The sequence below is a fragment of the Cheilinus undulatus genome, linkage group 12, assembly GCF_018320785.1.
Source record: "Cheilinus undulatus linkage group 12, ASM1832078v1, whole genome shotgun sequence".
NCBI lineage: Eukaryota > Metazoa > Chordata > Actinopteri > Labriformes > Labridae > Cheilinus > Cheilinus undulatus.
The window spans coordinates 31,617,323-31,636,599 of NC_054876.1; the positions used below are offsets into that span (position 1 = coordinate 31,617,323).

Sequence of the window (19,277 nt, forward strand, 5' to 3'; positions counted from 1 at the left end):
CTCTCATTTGGCTACTGTTCTACAAAGTATTTGCTATTGCTGTGGACCAAATTAGCTGTGCAGTGTTTTAAATATTTGAACACAGATTTGTCATTCTGTTCAAATCATTTCATGGCAGAAAACAAAATGGATGGTAATCTGGACTGGAAATGTTGACATTCTGAAAATCTTGGGCTTTTTTTTGATTACTTGTTAGAAGTCTGGTGTGATTGATAATTTTAGAACTGTTACGTCCAGCCTAGGGAACACTAGACCTAACATAAAAGGTGACCACTCCATTCTCACTTCTAAGATGACCCAGCACAAAAGGAACAGGAAATGAGGTTGCAGTCCATAAAATCAAAATTTAGTTGTTTCTTTTTTTCTTTCAAATGCAACAAAGTTACCTCAGGGAGAGATAGCTAACATGATAATGAAACACTCTTATAAATCAGTTATCTTACCAGCTTTTAAACAAAGAAAAATATACAAATCTAAACTGGCTCCCTAAACAAAAAACAGGAGAAAACTAGAAAAGCACTCAGAGAGCACAGACCTCCGCCATTAGCCCTATCTCCCAACAGTGAAGAATCCTTTAAAAACATTCCTGGATCCAGACAGTAATCCGGATCACTCCCAAAATCTAATTCACCAAGTACTCCTTCCCTAATGGGGTGGAGTCATGGTAAAGCAAAGAATTGGCTTAACTACAGGTGGATTGTCAAGCATTGCCCGCCTAGTCAACAGATGCACTGACAGTCTCACCCATGGTCTCACCGGACGACTGAAAGTCATGGCAGAGGGTGAATAGTCCTCTATTCCTCCCAGCATTGTGAGTATTCTTGCTACAATTCGCTGTCTTTCTCTCTGTTACGCTCCGACTCATCTCCTCGACCAGGCGTGCATCTTTCAAACTCTATAAACTCCAAAACTCTGAATTGAAAGACACCAAAACATTCTGCAAACAAACTAACAAACGAACAAACCTACCTGATCACATAACTTCCTTGGCGGAGGTAACTATCACCCAAGCTATTCTCCCCTACTTACCTGGACTGCTTTTACTTTTTAATTTTTAGTTTTTGCCAAATTATCAAATCACAATTTACAATTCTCATTCACGGTATCACGATAAATGAGCTGCTCTGTGGCGAACGTTGGTAGTAAGGAAGGAGGGTTGGCATCTCCGCTTCTGCAGTCTCCTTTTGAAAGAGCAGCCATCAGCTCCCAGCCAATCGCAAGCCATGATGCAACAGCACTCCTCCAGTCAGCAGCTGGTGTGCGGCTTCAGCTCCCAACCAATCAGGAACCACCACACCTGCAGTGCAGCGTAAAGTGGAGGAGCACAGAAAGAGAGAGGGAGGAGGAAAAAAACACTACACTCCTCTACACTATACAATTAATACGCTAAATAAAAAATACAATAAATATGACAGTCATAACAGAACCAGTTTTTTACTACATGAGATGAAATAAACAGACATAAAAAATAAAATGCTCTCTGTTTTCACCCAAGCTTTGTCTGCAACTGTTTGATGGCATCAGTTTTTAGCATTTCCACCTGGAATGTGATATCTTTAAAACTGTAGGCATATAGCCAGGCACAGCAGAACTAAAAAAAAAAACATTTTTCTTGCCCCAAGCATTCATCTAAGCCTCGAAAATTCTTGAGATTTTCCTCAGCGGCCTTATTTACCAATATCTTCCTGAAGTTTTTCTCACATTTACTCTTTAGAAAGTTTCTAAGAGAAACCTAGAGTCTATTCAGTTCTTTTGTTAAACAGCAGATTGTTTGTGCCTGTGTTCTGAATACCACGTTATCGTAAATTGAATGCTAGTGCATGTTTCCCTGTATAGAAATGCTCCTTTTATGCCCATATAAGGGCATTAAATTGCAGGACTCTGTGCGAACACAGAAGGTACATAGGAGTGTGAAGAGAAGTAGGAAGATGTCAGTAAAGTCCAATTTTAAATAAACAGTCAAAATAATCTGCACTGGGCTTAAAGTATAAGAAATTCCTAGACATTTCCAAAGTGGCTATAGTGCTGCAAGAAATGAAACAGAAAAAGTAACAGTTTAATTATATATTCAACGCTCGTGTTGGATGTTAGATATATGCTACAAACACATAAATCAAATGATATCACCTGCTCGGATAATGCTGTCATCAGAAACAGCTTGTATTGTAATGTAATAAGAAAAGGATGGATGGAAGTGAAAAACTGTTAAATTGGGGGATAATTGTTTTCAAAATGCAAGTGATTTGAATGAAACCTAAAAGCTGACAATGTTCAGTAGTGACATCCTTTAAACACATTCGAATACACATGTGTGAAAGTCAATTTTCATTGTTTTAAATGAGAGTTTAATGAAAAATACTTGTTGACATATTAAGTTTATACTCAAAATGTAAATATTTGGCAGTTATGATGAAATATTACATTATTAAATTTAAAATTGACCATATATAAATCATCCATTTGCATGTTATGTGTAATATAAAATTGTGAAACTGATTATTAAAAAGTACAGTAAACTTTTATCATTTAAAATTTCAGTCATTGTTTTTCTTCATTTTGCATATTATAGTGCTGATATGTGCCAAATTAATTGTTTTATTACTCATATTGGTGAACGTCTGAAACTTCTTAAAAATTGTGTAAGTGGATTTGTTGAGGAAATTTCTTCCGAAGAAGAGTTGGTGAATGAGGCCCAGCGATACCAAGAAACAGAGACAAATACCATTACAACAAAGAAACAAAGGACACCCTGAGTTTGATGATTTGTTTTTGGGCTTTAATGCCTCTACTCAAATTGGCTGCAATAGGACACTTGGTAGAAGGGAAAAATATGCTGGAAAGGGACCACAGGCTGGATTTGAACCCAGGCCATCCACTTCAAGGTTTACAAAGAAAATTAAAGCACCATCTTAGAAATATGTTGTCAATGATTCAACTTGTTTGGGGCACAAAAAAATTAAGGTATATGGTATACAGAAGGTAATAATTGACTGCCAACAGTAGGGATGGGACAAAATTTAAAGCAATACATGACCTTCCTGACTCCTGATTTAAGGAATTTAAAATTCTTAACAGATTTCCCTGCTATTTTAGCTCACATAACTACTTTATGACTCCTCTTGGTGGTGCTTAAGCCATGAATGACTTTAAAGTGAACTGAAAATAATTGTCCAGAGAAAGTGACAGATAAAGTTGAACAGCAGTCAAAAACAAGTAGAGATGCACCGCTAGCGAAAATTAGAGCCAATACCAATATGGATACCATTGTTCAAAATAATATAGACAATTGCTGATACCAATGGTTTTTATAATACTTATTTTGGGTGCCACTGCCAGACTCTTACTATGTCAACATTTTCTCTCATGTTTGATCATAAACACACCTGTCACTTTTTCTGCCCAGTCTTTGAATCTGTGAATCCCTAGAAACAAGTAAAGAGAAGAGGGATGATAACGAAATGCTGATTGTATGTTACAGTTCATAGATAAATTTATCCTGCACTGTACTCTTTCTGGAATATTCTCTTCAGTCACTCAAATACCATGATGTGATATTATGTGATTGTCATTAGGCCATGATTTTTCACTTGATGGTGGTATGCTGTTAAGAGAAGGAAACTTTTGTGGACCATTTGTTTAGTCGATCATTATGTTGCAGCTCAAGGGCTGTGGACTAATACTTTACAACTATCTACATTACTGTGGGCTGAGAGCATTACTGTCATCAAGATTGCAAACATTACATGGCAAAGACTGAGTTTAGAGAAGATCTACACAGCGAAAAGGAAACAACATGTAATGGACTTTGCTTTGCAGCACACAGGAAGAGTTTTGAATTGTATGATATTCTATTATATCACCTTGTATCTTGAGGGACCCTGTGATTCCAACTCATTGACCCTCATTCATCATCTGGTGTAAAAACCAGTGCAGATTTGGATATAGAAATTTTACAAGGTCCAGGTATGATTCATAAGACGTGCTTGTCTGACCTATCAGTGTATGAATGAGTGGGGGTTGAGTGGTTTATGTTATTAAGGAATGTAATACTAGTTATGGTGTCATCCTCCAGGTCAGAGAAGTTATAGAAATTAGATAGTTTGTCAGCCTGAAAAGTGACATTAAATGGGATCAAAAACACCACATCTGGAGGGAAATCCTGCTGCATAACCACAACAGTGATAGTGGCAGAGATAAACTGCCTCTCCTTGCTGTTCATGAGACTTTAGAAGAAACCCTGGAATGACCTTTAACCTTTCAAATGATTACAGTGATGTAATTTCTGTTATTTCTCCTGTACACTTACATTTAAGAAGAGCTAGATGAGGTCCAGTCGCTGTCTTACAGCCTCCAGCTGTGCGTCTGTGCGCAATTATGCACAGGATACAGCAGCGGATTAGATTGATTATTGAAATCTCCAGACCTACTCATTGGTTATGATCCAATGTAAATTGATGTTCTGTGTTTGTAATGGCCAGCTGTTACACGTATACAGTTCAGTAGTTTGGAGTAAAACACTCCTCTTCCTGATAAACCCTTGAGTCAGTCACAGCAGTCTTAAAATATTCCCTATTTCAGAGGCAAAAGTAAGATTATTTTCCTGTCCAAACTGACTTGAAAATGTATGTACAAGCTGAGGACTGGTGTGGGATTTGAGCATATTTTCCACTCTTGTCCAGATTGATGAATTCTAATCTGTGCATGGAAATGAGTGTACTCTCATTTTTCTGCCATACACACATTTTGGAAATGAGGACTATATAGATTTAAGATTTTATCAACAGACACTGAAATACTTTATGTAAAGTGAAGGGGAATGCCTTATAACTAAGCAGAGTTCTGCAGGTCCTTAAAAACCCTTAAATTGGTCTTTTGAAATTAAGGGCCAACCCCATTTCTACCCCTTAACCCTTCCCCTTAGCCTTTCCCCTTATTTTAATGCTCCAAATCGCATCGTATCCTTCCAGACCCCGAATCGTAAATATCAAACACGTTTGACATTTACGATTCTAGGTCATAGTGCCTCTGATGGAGTACCCACAACAACAAAGACAGCGAGCAGACGGGGCAGTGTCACCAGCTGGATCATACGCAATTTCACTGCTCATTACCATAACCACAACTGTAGCTTCATTCCAGCCAGGGTTTTCATCCTGAGTCTTTCCCTTGTTTTAGGAATTTTGCTGCACCTGTAATGCATGCCAGGACAGCTTGCTATGGAGGGACAGCAAGAGAATCGGCAGACATCCGTGTTTGTTTGTTTTTTTTCTGAAGTCACGTGATCACGCAAGGTCGCTGGCAGGTCGGCAGGTGTTTGGTCTCCAGTGATCTGACAGTCTGGCTGACTTGTCTAGTGTGTGCGTGCAGGCGACTAAAGATGAGAAAACGTTTGAAATTGTCCTGATGTCTGTGGTCTCCAATGTTTTTAAAATCGTTGAAAATTTAAAAATCGTGTGGCCGGCCTAAAGGAAGAAGTAAAATGAAAACACATTAATGGCAACAATTGCAAACGGGAAGTATTAAGTTGGATGGACTGTAAAACAGACCACAGACCATCTAACAATGAGGAGAGCCAGACCAAAATGACAACAGTGATGAACTTAGCATGGAGCTAATAGCTAACCGCAGTAGCTTCATCACTCTGAAGTTAAGTTTGTGGTGTGCTTTGCCCTCTCGTTCAACACCACACACTATAGGAACAAAACAGTAAAACCAGTGATTATTTGTCATCATGTGCGGGGACTCTCACATTGAAAAGATTGGTTAAGATTTTAAAAATTTTGTCTATGTGGTTATCAGGCTTCAGGAGGTGTTTCTCAGTAATATAGAATAATAGCATCAGCTGCATTATATAACTGAGTTAATATTTGGAGACTTGTTGTATTTATTATTTGGACTATTGCACAGTTTGTCCCACTGAATAGGAATAATAAATTATCAGTTTATTAATAGTTGTGTTAATTAATTCTTCTGAATGATTAATGAATCATCACATTGTGTAATTTAGTCGTCCCTGCTGTGGGATGCTTGTTGCATTGCTCTTTGGGAGGTTGATGTTCTGCTCTGTTGAAAAGAGGATCTAAAAGCATGCTTTTGGCTAAATAAGGATGACTTTTAATACTTTTATCAGGTTGTTCTTCAACTTGTCGGAGGTTTCAGTACTCTGCAAAACCAAGAAAACTGACCTATGATTTACCAGAGGATATAACAGAAAACATGATTGATATTGAATCGATGATTGAGTGATCTCACTCATAGGTGATAGGTGATTGAATATTGGCTGATTGGAGCATCTCTAATTATAATGACAATTCTGTAAATAGTATCTGTTGGCATTTTTATTTGAGTGGAAGCCAATGATTTGGTTATTCTTACTATAAAGACAGTTAGGAAAATGACTGTGAGTGTGGTTATTAATGCTGTCATGAACATTAACTGTCATGCATAATAAGGACAACCTGTAGATGTCTTTCAGTCTTCACCCGAGTCTTTCAGTTGTCTGTCAACACTGGCTTCTCTTGCTGCCTCAATCCCCTTCACTTGCCCTCCTGGGACTAAGCTTCTGAGCTTCAATGGGGCTCCGCTCATACTCTGAACTCAGACGGCATTCGAGACTTTCTCCCACTTCTCTCCCTCTCTCTGCATCTCTTTTTCTCCGCAGGCACAGTGGGATGGACTGACAGGGCACATTGTTCTTAATAAGACAGATGGCCTGAGGAGAGACTTTGATTTGGACATCATCAGCCTCAAAGAGGATGGCACTGCCAGGGTGAGCACGCAGGCCTGGAACAGCCAATTACACCACTCCCATGCTGCTTCCTCGCCGGCTGATTCATTCCATTAAGGCGTATGTGTGTGTGTGTGTATGTGTTTGAAAGAGAGAGGGCTACTGAATAGATTTTGTTTCCTTCCATCCTCACACACCTTTATTATTTGGCTTAGATGTCCAGCCATGAATATCAATTATGTTGCAACAACTGATTATGTTTTTCACGCTGCTTCATCTCGTCCTCTCCATATTTTCAAAAGGGTGTTGTGGAAGGTGGAAGTCGACTCACAAAAAGGTGGACCAAGGTTTGTGCCAGTGTCTTGTTTGGTCAAAGCCTTTTTTTTCCTTGCCCACCCATCCTTCTTTACCCACTCTGTATGCCACACACCTCCTTCCTCCTTGCCTCGTCAACCTTGTTTCTCTTCACTGATTTTGTGTACAGCAATGCCAATGTATTTGACATTTCAGTTTGTCCTGTGTTTGGGTTCAGGCAGCCTCTGACACTTGTCAAAACTTGTCAGCAGTACCAGAAAAAAATATCACAGCCTAAACCTTTGTTTAAATAGACATAACAGTACTTCCAATTGAGAAATAAGACCTCGGTGGAAATAATGATGTATTTTATTCTACCTCTACCACTACCTAAAATGTGCCTGGCTTTTAGCCTGCCTTCATACTGTCATGGGGATCATACAGGCAAGCAGTATTTAATTGTAGCCCAGAGGGAGTTAGCAGAGGACACGACAGCTTAAATCTGTCATTAAGACTTGCTCCAAGAGAAGAGAGATCTTTTGTTGGATTTCCACAGAGACATGGGCCACCACGCATGTTAAATCCTCACTCCATGCTTTTGTGAGAAAATCATCAAAACAGCCTTGTTATTTTTCTTATCAAATCATTCTTCTTTGCCAAATTAAATGACATGGCGCACCCTTTGTGAAGCAATTATCAAGAATGCATTATCTCGTATTGGCAAAGTGTGAGCAAGTTTTCTCAGAACTGAGTCTCTTAATGTTATTAGATGACCAGCAGGTACCATAACACATCATGAAATACACACAAAAGCTTTATCTATCAAATCCTTTATAGCCAAATAGAATTGTGCCTAAAGTAAGTTGGCCCAATAATGACAGGAGAAACTTGGGTCAGTACAAGCTGGACTTTGACTAAATGGAGGCACCTTTGTTATGTTTGCTAACAGAGATGCACAATATTATCGGCAGTATATCGGTATCGGCTGATTATAGCTTAAAAGCTTAATTATCGGTATCGGCCGATGATAAAATTTGTACGGCCAATAATGTGATGTCATAATTAAGTGCACACGATGATGCCAGACGTGCGCCAACGACAAACTCAACATGTTGGCTGTGTGTGTGAAGTTTGAGGTGTGGGAACAAGATAGCAAAGAAGCTGTTTGCATCACTTGTAAAGTGTAAGTGAAACTTAAGTCTTGTAAACTGTGAGGAGGTGCAGCTTTGAGTTAACTGAAATGCTACCAGAGGTATTAGACAAAGCCTGCATGATATGCAAAAAATGAACGAAGTGCAGTCATATACTGAAGAAAATTTGAAGTGCCATAAAAATCCAAAATCATAGGGTGCATATTAGCTCCAACTTAACACAAAAACAATTGTTTTCAAACTAATCTTTTGTGTAGCAAAGATGGGAAGACTATAAAGTTTTACTTTTATGAGAACTGTCTGACTACAGATGGTACACCTCTTTGATCTCCCCTCTCGCAAAACGTTTCTGTAAGAACAGAAATACACACTAAAGCATTGGAAACTGAATTGTATTATACTATTACTTTTACTGTAGGGGTTAAGGTAAGGATTAGAATATCAAAAGTTAAAAACTTGACCTGCAAAATTTGCAAACCTGCAAAACACAACATTTAATGAAGCAGAGTAAACAGCCTGCTTACAGGAAAAAAAGCTCGTCTTCCACGAAAACATTTTAAAGCAGCAAATGTAGCTAATGTAGCTCTGTTAGCGACATAAGATAAGTTGATAACCAAGCTATGTAGCTAACATAGCTAAAGCAAAGCTCACAAAACAGCTATGTTAGCTTGAGCTTGCTTTAGCTAAAGCTTATGTTGCTAAGCTAATTTAGCTACATTGGCTTATATAGTAGCATTAATTACAAAGCTGGTGTAGCTTTAGCTAAGGCTAGCCTAGCTAAAGCTAGCCACCATTCATGCAACTACTTCTAAAACTGGTTAATACCTAATTTCTTCCCAGACTAGCCCTATGACCTTTTTTCTCTGTTTTCTTTATGACATATTGCTTACTCTTTAATATTTGCAACATGGTTATTCCATGAATGTAACTGCCAGACTCCGTTTACAATTAAAGTTGAATGAAAAAAATATCTAAAACTAGAAATACATTGTACCCCCAAATTACATTGCTTCCATTCTGATAGACGCCGTCTCACATGAATTGTCTGCAAGAGGGGCCATCAGAGACGGTCTGCAGTCAGGCTGTCTTGACATTTATACCAGAAAGAGTATAGACCTGTACTAGATTAGGTCATCAATAAACAAATTAATTGACAGTTACTAGTTTAGTCTTGCTTTAAGGATAGTCATTATTACTGTCCCAGATTGTTTAACTTCGTACTAGTAAAAAAATGACACCTTTTCTACTTTCACAGCAACAAAAATAGAAGTCCTAGACACTATTGTTGGTTTATTCGTTGTTTTTCAAAAATTGCAGATTAATTCCTGCACACTTGTGCAGTTTTGATAGAAAGTATTGTGTTGAAAATAAGACTTTATAATACTTTTATGATTCATTAAATACACTGATTTTATTGGTTAAAACATGTGTTTTAAAAAGTATGTGGTATTGAAAACTTGAGAGAGAGACAGATACCTCTTTAAATACAATCACTGATGAGTGCTATGTTGTCCAATGAAACTCTGTTAATATATCTAACTTAAAGTAAATGTTACATTGTTAAAGTTTCACATTTTATGCAACCTTTTCTTCTTATGTTTGAACCAGAAAACTTTAATAGTGTTTCAATACTAAATGCATAGGCCCCTTTAACTAAAACCTGCCTGTATTTGCACATCATACAGCTGCATCAGGCTATTTAAAGAGGCTGGGCCTTAAATTAGCACTTATTGAAGCTTTATTGTGTTTGTTGATTAATGCAGACTTCTGTATTATGTTAATTGTAAATGTATGTAACCAAACTGATTAACTGCATTGACACGGTGATTATCCTAAACTATGCTTTTATTGCTATCGCTTTTTCAATTGGTCAGACAAAATGCACTGTTATGTTTCTTACTTTATAGGCCACCTGTGTTTATCACCTTGAAAGCAATCTGATGATTGGAAGGACAAATACTGAATTAATTCAGTTCGTCAGAGACATTTTACTGTCAGAAGTTGGCAATGTTTTTCCTCTCTGAATGGCTTAGTTATCAGGCAGGCAGGTATGCAGGCGGACAGCAGCTGTCAACTTTCAGAGGCAGTGATTTATACTGTAGAAGTATTTTCAAATCCATTCAGCAGTTTTAGCCCTCAAAAGCCTCTCCTCAGAGGAAATACCTCAACATGGCAAGCACATCACATAAAACGCTCAACTTCATGGTCATGAAAAATGAATTATCAGTTGGTTGCAGTCATGTTAGTTCTTGGGCACTGGAGTGTTAAATACCATTTGAAGAGGATGGTGGGACTAGACAAAGTTAAAATCTCCTGGGAAATAAAGTATTTTCTCTTTAAGTTGTTGACTTTCTGGAAATGAGGAGGTTTTTTCCTCTTTGCCTTTTTGGCCTTGCTCAGTGTGTCTCCAGCTTTGTTGTTATGGTTTTCCAGTCTGATTTGGTTCTGGAGGGAGATGAGCTTCAATATGCAACGATAATATTTAACTTCCAGCATTTAAGAAGGGATTCCTGTCAGTTTTTCTAGCACACTTTATAGTTGGAAGCTTCTCTGGTATGCATGATAAATTTGCAAGGCTGTACATGGTAAATCCATGACTTAGGGCTTTAAAAAGAGGATGACTGTATACTGTGCGGTTGTCACAGGCTATATTTTAGCTTTGACTTCATTGGCTTAGTCAGATTACTTCATTTTCTAAGCTTCCAAATAACTACTGATGCAGTAGATATTTCATAGAGGAAGATTTATCCCAAAATAACACTGTTATACAACTTGAGCATGTGGACCTGTACAATATGAGAATAAAATACCCTCCACACCCTTCAAAAATATTGTTCCAACTCCGTCCATTTATCTCTGAGATTGAGGACAATACAATTAATTAAACCCAAACCCGGTCGCTGTGTTCCTCATCTGCAGTGTCCAGAGATAAGACAGATTTATGGACTCCTGCACAGAGAGGACCCTTTGCAAAAGTGCCACGTCGGAGATACAGAGTGCTTTTAGCAAGGTTATAAGTGAGCACATTTTCTGTCTGTGTGACTTGGTGAATAAGATAGAACGTAATGAAGAGTGAAGAGCATGTTATCTTTTCCAATAGGTAATCCCACACAGCCCCCTTTTGAAAAATAAGTCTTGAAAAATAACACTGAGGCTTCTGTAGAGCTCTATTTAATAAGAGGTTCTGATGCGTTCACTACCACTCATCCTCTTATGCAGTGAATGACTGAACAGAAACCATTGTTTCTAAATGAAAATACCCACATTTAGCACTTGTTTTGTACTGACCAAAAAGCATAAAGAAGAGGGGCTTGTCTCTTCTCACTCACTTTAATTCTAATCTACAATGTAGCTTGATCGTTTAATGCACTTAGCCGTATCACATCACTGTCATGGGCCCCCCTGACCTTTGCTCAGCTCTTAATGAGTGAGGGGATTTGAAAGGGTCAGAATCCTGCTGCCAGAAGCCTCTTCTAATCTGATAACTGTCTGGATTATACCGCCTGATCTGATGGACCAGACGCTCTTTCACTGTTACTGTGACAGTACTGAAGGCACACACCAAGCTGTCCTCTATTTATACTGTCTGTGGCCATCCTCCATACATCGTAACCATGTCTGGCTCCTCCCTTCTTCATTCATACCGTCTCTGCTGCTGTGATACCCAGTAGTTAACAGTTAGATTCAAGTAGAGCTGCTGATTACATATTTTCATTTCTGTTTACACCTAGGATTGTTAATCTAATACTTCTTTTTTTCTTAAGTGTGTTTCTTTAAATGAAAAAGAACAAAAAACTTTGATCTGGCCCTAACTAAAAAAAAAATTAATTATATAACAATAATTCCTCAAGCCTACTGTAATGCAATGTCATGTAATGTATAAAACTCTTGTTTTAGAAAGGTGTTTTTCTTATTATAAAAGCAATGTATTTTCTAACATTAATCACTTAGAACCTGGAAGTGTTTGGCTAAAAACTATTAAAAAAAAACTAAATATATACATACTGTTTTTGTCTGTTGACCATGTAATTGGTTTATTGCTAACTTTGTAAGCAAGTACATACAGCAATGTAACTGATCCAACATTCATATAAATCAACACTACTGGGGTATGTTTTTTTAAAAATAAGACCATTAAATGATGTTGATTGCACAAAGAAGGATTCATGATATAAGAAAACAAAGCAATGCCTATAAACATCACAAATTATGAAAAATAAATACAAAAACAGACCACATTTTTTTTATTTCAATGTCTATCTGCTGTTCGTTATGATTTGCATGATACCTGTGTCTGAGAAATGTGCCTCCTGAATCTAAAATGAATTTTTTCTCACCACTTAATTGGCACCAATTTATCTGAGGGCAGCAGATAGTTAGCTCGAGCATCATCTGAATGAATTAATAAGGTGTGGGAGCTTGGCCACCATACCCAGGCTTCAATCCAACAGGTAAAATTTACATACTGAAAAACATTGCTTGTTTATCAAGGATAATTTATTATGTACTTCTTTAAATGCAGACTTTTGCGTTGTGCTTGAATTTTCATTGGTACTAGTAAAGTATCTATCTACTGGTATTGCAAATACTCATATTAATAGGGCTGGGTATTTCCCACAGCCTCACAATACAATCCATTTCAAAATACAGAGGCCGTGACATATATTGCGATAGGTGTTGATTTTGGGTAATAAGCATGTTGTAATTAACATGAATTCACTACAGCAGCTTGTCTTTGTGTAGGAGATAACAGAAGGTTCTTACTCTTTCAAACACTTAAATTCAGATCGTCAGAGATCCAAGTAAAATTAAAATAGTCGATTTCTTATCACTTAGCTATAGATAAATAAAAATAGAGTAATACTTTTTAAACTAAAAATGCCTCTCTCTGTTATCTCTCTTGCTGTTTTTATTTATATTTTAGGTAAGAAGGTGAGGCGTCATTCAGTGCTGGTTAGGATGACACAATTTAGCATCGTGAGCATAGCTGTTGTTGCTAACTGCTAATTAGCCTGGTGTCATGTGCCGATGACGATTGGTGTTGCTGCAGTGCTTTACCGTCTTACAGCTTGTGTGACTCAGATCCAACTCCTGACTTTCTAGTGTTTAAAGAAACCTGAAATAACCCAGTATCTTTGCTTTAGCCCGCTGGCTGTGGATAACCACTATAATCAATGATACTGTTGTAAATACCTCTACACTATGCTTGTTTTGGTGTGTGTTTTGTTTGTTTTTGTTTGTAAAATATTCATACGTGTATCGACACGGTGCATGTGACGATATATTGCCACGATATGAGCCTCTAGGTCTATGTCATAGTAACCTCCATTTTACAATTACTGTAAAGTCCAAATTATAGACTGTGCCCCTGTACAAGCTGCTGTCTGTTTTTGGGTCTCTCCCAGAGGGAATAAAAGGATAAAACTGTCTTCAGCAAATTCCACAGCATGTACTTTCAGTGCAGCTGTGTAGCTCTTAATCCCATCTGTTTTTCCATCAAGTGTTTGCCCCTCTACCTAGATATAATGCAGGCATGATGGTCGTGAAGCTGACAGACACAGTCTGTGAGTTACACTGGCCACCTTTGCTGGTCTTTTCAATCAAACCAGCGCTCCACATGGTTTATAAAGTTAGAAGTATAATCCTGTTTCTTACAATGCAGTGTTATGGCCTGAAGGAGAAAAGATAGTTTTCATCACTATGTATCACAGCATATGTGAGCAGTGTAGCAGCTGCTTGCAAAACATAATGAATGTGGTCACAATTTTTGTTGCATCAGCTCTTTTCACGTGCAATGTGTGATGATGGTGGTGACTACTTGTGGTCATGACAGCGCATGTCTCAGCACGTTACACTTGTTTGTTGGTCCCAGCATACTTTAAGATGAAAAATTGGCATTAAACGAGTGTCTTATACACCGGATTTTACGGTAATTGTAACACTCTTGTATAAACATTCAAAAACTGACTTCCTTTTGGAGATAGTTGGATTAAGTGATAAAATATAACTACCAAACTTTATGCCAATTCAAAGCGATGTATTCTCATAATGTAAGCTGCTTTCTTCACATTTCATAAAAAGATGACTTTTTCACAGGCTGCACAATATGTTTAATACTCTGGAGAAATCACTGAACCTCTTGGGAGTCATATTGATTCACTTCAGTATAGCTGTTAACTTTTACCTGACGATTTTAACAAGCTGCTGCTTCATTTTCATATTCACTGTACACAAATTTTGGCACTTTGCCCAGAATCATCAGAGCAGAGCTGAGCAAAGGGAAATGTTGTAGAGCAGTGAATGGGGCAGAAGGCTGAACAAGAGCCAGGAGTGTCAGGTCTTCCGACCTTAACGCTTCTTTTTCATTTTTCTGTTCGATGAATCAGAAAATATGATTAATATGCAGAGTACTGGAGCACTTCAGGTCCTTGTAAAGATTCCAGGACTACATCACAGTCTGTTTGTTTAGTGTTTTAGAGATAGTAAGAACAATCAATCACCTTTTTTCCTTTAACTTAAGAGTTTTATTTTTTAAACACAGCTTCACTCAAAGTTTGAACTAAATGTCTACTAAGTTGAGTGGCAGGTGTCAAACAGCTCTAACAGGATAGCTGGTTCAATAAATCTAACATCCTGTTTGCCTTTTCAGATCGCTGTGTGGAACTCCTACAAGGGAATGAACCTGACGGAGACCAACCGAGACAAGAATAACAATGTGACTGACTCTCTGGCTAACAGGACTCTGATTGTCACTACGATTCTGGTGAGGATGAAGGTTAAACAGAGGACAGCATAAAGAGAAGGAGGAGCACATATGGGATGGGAAGTGGGCCGAAGGGGGACAACACAGGAGAATAGGATGACTTGAAACTGCGTATTTAGGACAGTTCGGATTTTAATGTGCATAATGATACAAAATGTGAAAATTAAAATTAATTAAAATTAATTAAGGTTTCTGAGAACTGATCAAATTGGGAAGGATCATAAGATTACATCTACAGATTTCAGTGTTCTTTAGCTTTGATGGCATACAGAGTCCATAAAGTTAAGAAGAATGTTTTGCTTTCTTTACAGGAAAATCCATATGTAATGTATAAAAAATCAGACAAGGAGCTGTCAGGGAACGATCGCTTCGAAGGCTACTGCCTTGACCTTTTGAAAGAGCTCTCAAACATCTTGGGTTTCACGTATGAAGTCAGACTGGTAGGTGATGGAAAATACGGGGCCCAGAATGACAAAGGAGAGTGGAACGGGATGGTACGGGAGCTGATTGACCACGTGAGTTTAATACTTTTATACTAAAAGTGTAACAGTAAAAAATTTCTAGTGCTTCAAGATGAAGAGATGAGATGACAATGTCTATTTGCTGATTTGTAAATATATTTTTAACTAAAAGCTGCTTAAAAGTTTGGGAGGGCTTTTTATGAACTTTTTTAGCTGAATAGGAGCAGCTCAAGCCAGGGTGCATACTCCATAGTCTGAGTTTTTTCCTGTCAAGCAGACGTCCCGACTGTCTGCTTTGACTACAGGCTACGTCATGTTGGTTTAATTTGATTCTTAATGCCAATGTGTTTTGAGCTTCTAAATTGATTAGCATATGGCTAAAGTGCACCGCGGGCCTACTTGTTAGTCTATTTCTCTGTTCTGAACTCTGACAGTGCAGTGCAGGCAACAGAGCAGAGGAGAGACAGAGATGCTTCCTCCTTCCTGACATGTTTTTTTCAGTCAACTGTTTTATCCCCCATTCACCTCACTTGACAAACCTATATAGAACTCTGTCTGGACACTATATACCATGATGTTAAGGAGCCATTATCACTAACGGTTATTAATGATAATTAAAATCTGAAAGGTATGATAACTGTGGTGGGATTTTATCATGGTAACTGTTTTATCTCTACATGTGACATCACATTTTCTGTCCCACCCTGGCCCGGACAACAGAAGGGGCATGTTATTTCTTGGATATCAGTGATAATACTTTTGTCCGCACATTCCCTGCAGTAATCTATGCAGTGCACATGTAGAGTTAAGAGTGCTTGAAATGTCGATATTAGTTACCCAAACATCATCATATGATGCACAGAACGGTATATTCCATAGCAGCATCTTAACTGGAACAGAAATACTGAATGTGCTAATACTAATATTAGCCAAAGCCTGGAGTTAAGAGTTCTTGCAAAAGAGTTCTTTTGTGCCTCAGCATACAATGAAACTGGAAATACTGTGCTGGAGAAAATGCATTCATGGTGGAGCAGCTGACACCTCAAAGATATCCAAAACTTGAAAAGAGTCCCCAACAAAATGTTCCTTTTTTTGAAAAAACACAAACATTTTAATGAGGAAACTAAAAATTAATTCAAGGTTTAGTAAAACTATTAAGAAACACGGGGAGAACAAAGTAATGTTTAAATTCCACAAGAAGGTGCTTGAAGTGCAGCTTGTGATATAATGTAGTGCTCCCTGCAAATTTCTATTTAATAATCTAAACAAGTCAGAGAAGTTAAAGATAAAGTTTAAAGTCCACCTCCACATGAACTCTTAAAAAATTGGAGTGGATGGGCAGAACAAAAACTATTATCTGAGTCAAATATGGAATTGACAAAAAAAAAAAAAAAAGTCTAGAAGAAAGTTCAAACTGCTAAGAGCCTTTGTCTGGTCCAGTAACCCTGACTGGATGTTTAAATGAAGCTTTTAACACAGTTAAAAGCTAGTTTGTAGTGCATCAATATAAAAGATTTTTACTCCTACAAATTAACAGCTTTAATTTTTTTCTCCCAGGTTTTTAACACTCATTTTTTTCCCAAAGTTAGCTGTTGCTATACAGTTGCCATCCGTGATTTTCTACATTCATTGCTTTGATTTTTGGTGACATACAGTGCTTAACAAATTTATTAGACCACCACCCAAAGTAAGGTTTATGCCACAGCTGCCCTAAATTAACAGCAGAAGCTCTTTAACCCAAATGATATTTTTAATGCTAAACTATAATTATTATTGTTATGCATACATTTTTAAATTTTACTGATTTACAAAAAAACCTGAAAAAATAGTCAAGCAAATTATTATTTCTTGATTGAAATGTCAAATTATAGTTATTTACTTGCATTCATGAACAGAAAAATGAGTTTTAGTGGTTGAATGTTCTGCTTGATTGATTTCTGACTTCTCAGAGAAGCCCAGTGAGCCAGCTCAAATTTGGGTATAAAAAGGTGAATTCAGTTTGAAATTCCTCATTCCTGTTCAAAATGGTAAAACGTGGAGAGCTCACTGAAAATGTAAGAGTCCAAAGCATTTCATGATGCTGGATGGTCTCTGAGACAAATATGACAGGTGGTCTAATAAATTTGTTAAGCACTGTATGTAATAAAGGCTATAACTCCTCTAGACCCTAACCCAGTGCCTGCTTGTCACTTCCTGCTGATGAGTTAATGATATTAGTTAATAATATGACAGGTGGTCTAATACATTTGTTAAGCACTGTATGTTGTTCCATACTTATGATTTACTAGTTTATCCTCTAGCAGAGAAGTACACTAAAGTTTAAAATGCTTAGTACAGAAATCTCTTTCATTTTAATAATAGAAAAGCTCTGAAATTGATTACAGTCTCAAAGAATCCATTTGTAATCTGAGCAGCACTATTCTTTCCTTTTAGTATCTTACTTTGTCATCTTTTTTAAGGTTGCAGACCTTGCTGTGGCTCCCTTGACCATCACCTATGTACGAGAGAAAGTCATCGACTTCTCCAAGCCCTTCATGACGTTAGGAATAAGCATCCTGTACCGAAAACCTAACGGCACAAATCCAGGCGTGTTCTCCTTCCTAAATCCCCTGTCTCCAGACATCTGGATGTATGTGCTGCTAGCCTGCACGGGAGTTAGCTGTGTGCTTTTTGTGATTGCCAGGTAAGAAGGTGGATTGATGCCTGTGATGATGGCATAATGAGGATGGGATGGAAGACGTAAGGGCTGCTGACAGAATGCTGGAGGCCACATAGATGTTGACTGCTTACCAAAAAGAATCAGGCGCCATCTCTGAGCCTTTATAAAACAGAACACAGAGTTATGTTTGATGTATCAAATTTGCATGGCAAGAATAACAATTAGTTTTTCAATGATTAGCATGATTATACCTTAGCAAATTTCTAATTTTGTCCTAAATTGTCAAATCCATGCGTTTCGCTGCCAGATTGGCTTTCCCTGTGGTAGGAAAGTAGCTGGGAGTAATTGTGAGCTTGCTCTTCACTCCCTCTCAGGCAGTGTGCAAAAGCCTTTCCAGCTGTCTGCTGCCAGAAACCAATAACTGAGATGTACTTTTTTGTGAAAACTCAAGTTTAGACTACTAGGAGAAGAATTCAGCTGAAGTGAAGACGCTGTGCAGCCATTGCCTCAAGACCAACTACAGTATGACACCAAGATGAAATCTGCTTCAGAAGATTTTACATGTCCAAGTTTGAAATTTCTTGTACTTGTCTTGCAGGTTTACTCCATACGAGTGGTACAACCCTCATCCATGCAACCCGTCCTCCACTCTCATACAGAACAATTTCACTTTACTCAACAGCTTCTGGTTTGGCATTGGGGCTCTCATGAGACAAGGTATTTATCTAACAGTCAGAGTGGTCATCATCAATATTTCCAATGAATTAAAGCTTTAGAATTTTTGTTTTTTAATCTGAAGAATGATCTGAAGATAATTTTGCACTGCTTTGCCCCCTTTTGTGGACTATACTCAGTCTTGCAACAGTAAAACTAACTATGCCCCCTTTGTGGGCAAGGCAGTGCAAAATGTCGGATTTTGCCCATTTGTTTGTCATAAGGACTTTTTTCATTTTAATTTCCAAATACACATCTTGCATTATTTAACAGTGAAATGTTTCACTTATCTTGAATGTTTGCTGTGGAAATTTTGAAGATAAAAACTTTATTTCCATGACTATAGATTAAAGCATTAAAGTAACTACTGTTAATTAATTAATAAATAAATAAATAAAAAGAGAGAAATAACAAAAAGGAAAGGAAAAAACAGGTAATTGGCCAACATTTGAAATTAACTGTTCATTTTTGCTGCTTGCCGGAAAAAAAGTGTACAAAGGGTGTTACA

General features: G+C 37.7%; 1 protein-coding gene across 5 annotated transcripts in view; it reads left to right on the forward strand.

Annotated features, from left to right (window-relative positions):
* Positions 1-19,277, forward strand: part of grik1a (glutamate receptor, ionotropic, kainate 1a) — a 61,847-nt gene that overhangs the window by 25,384 nt on the left and 17,186 nt on the right. For 2 of the 5 annotated variants that reach the window (XM_041801979.1, XM_041801982.1), the window contains exons 8-13: positions 6,662-6,769; positions 7,030-7,074; positions 14,822-14,935; positions 15,247-15,450; positions 17,856-18,079; positions 18,654-18,772. In XM_041801979.1, the coding sequence (XP_041657913.1) occupies positions 6,662-6,769; positions 7,030-7,074; positions 14,822-14,935; positions 15,247-15,450; positions 17,856-18,079; positions 18,654-18,772 (814 nt within the window). The remainder of the gene's footprint in view (positions 1-6,661; positions 6,770-7,029; positions 7,075-14,821; positions 14,936-15,246; positions 15,451-17,855; positions 18,080-18,653; positions 18,773-19,277) is intronic. The other 3 variants (XM_041801980.1, XM_041801983.1, XM_041801984.1) reach the window with 2 other exon arrangements.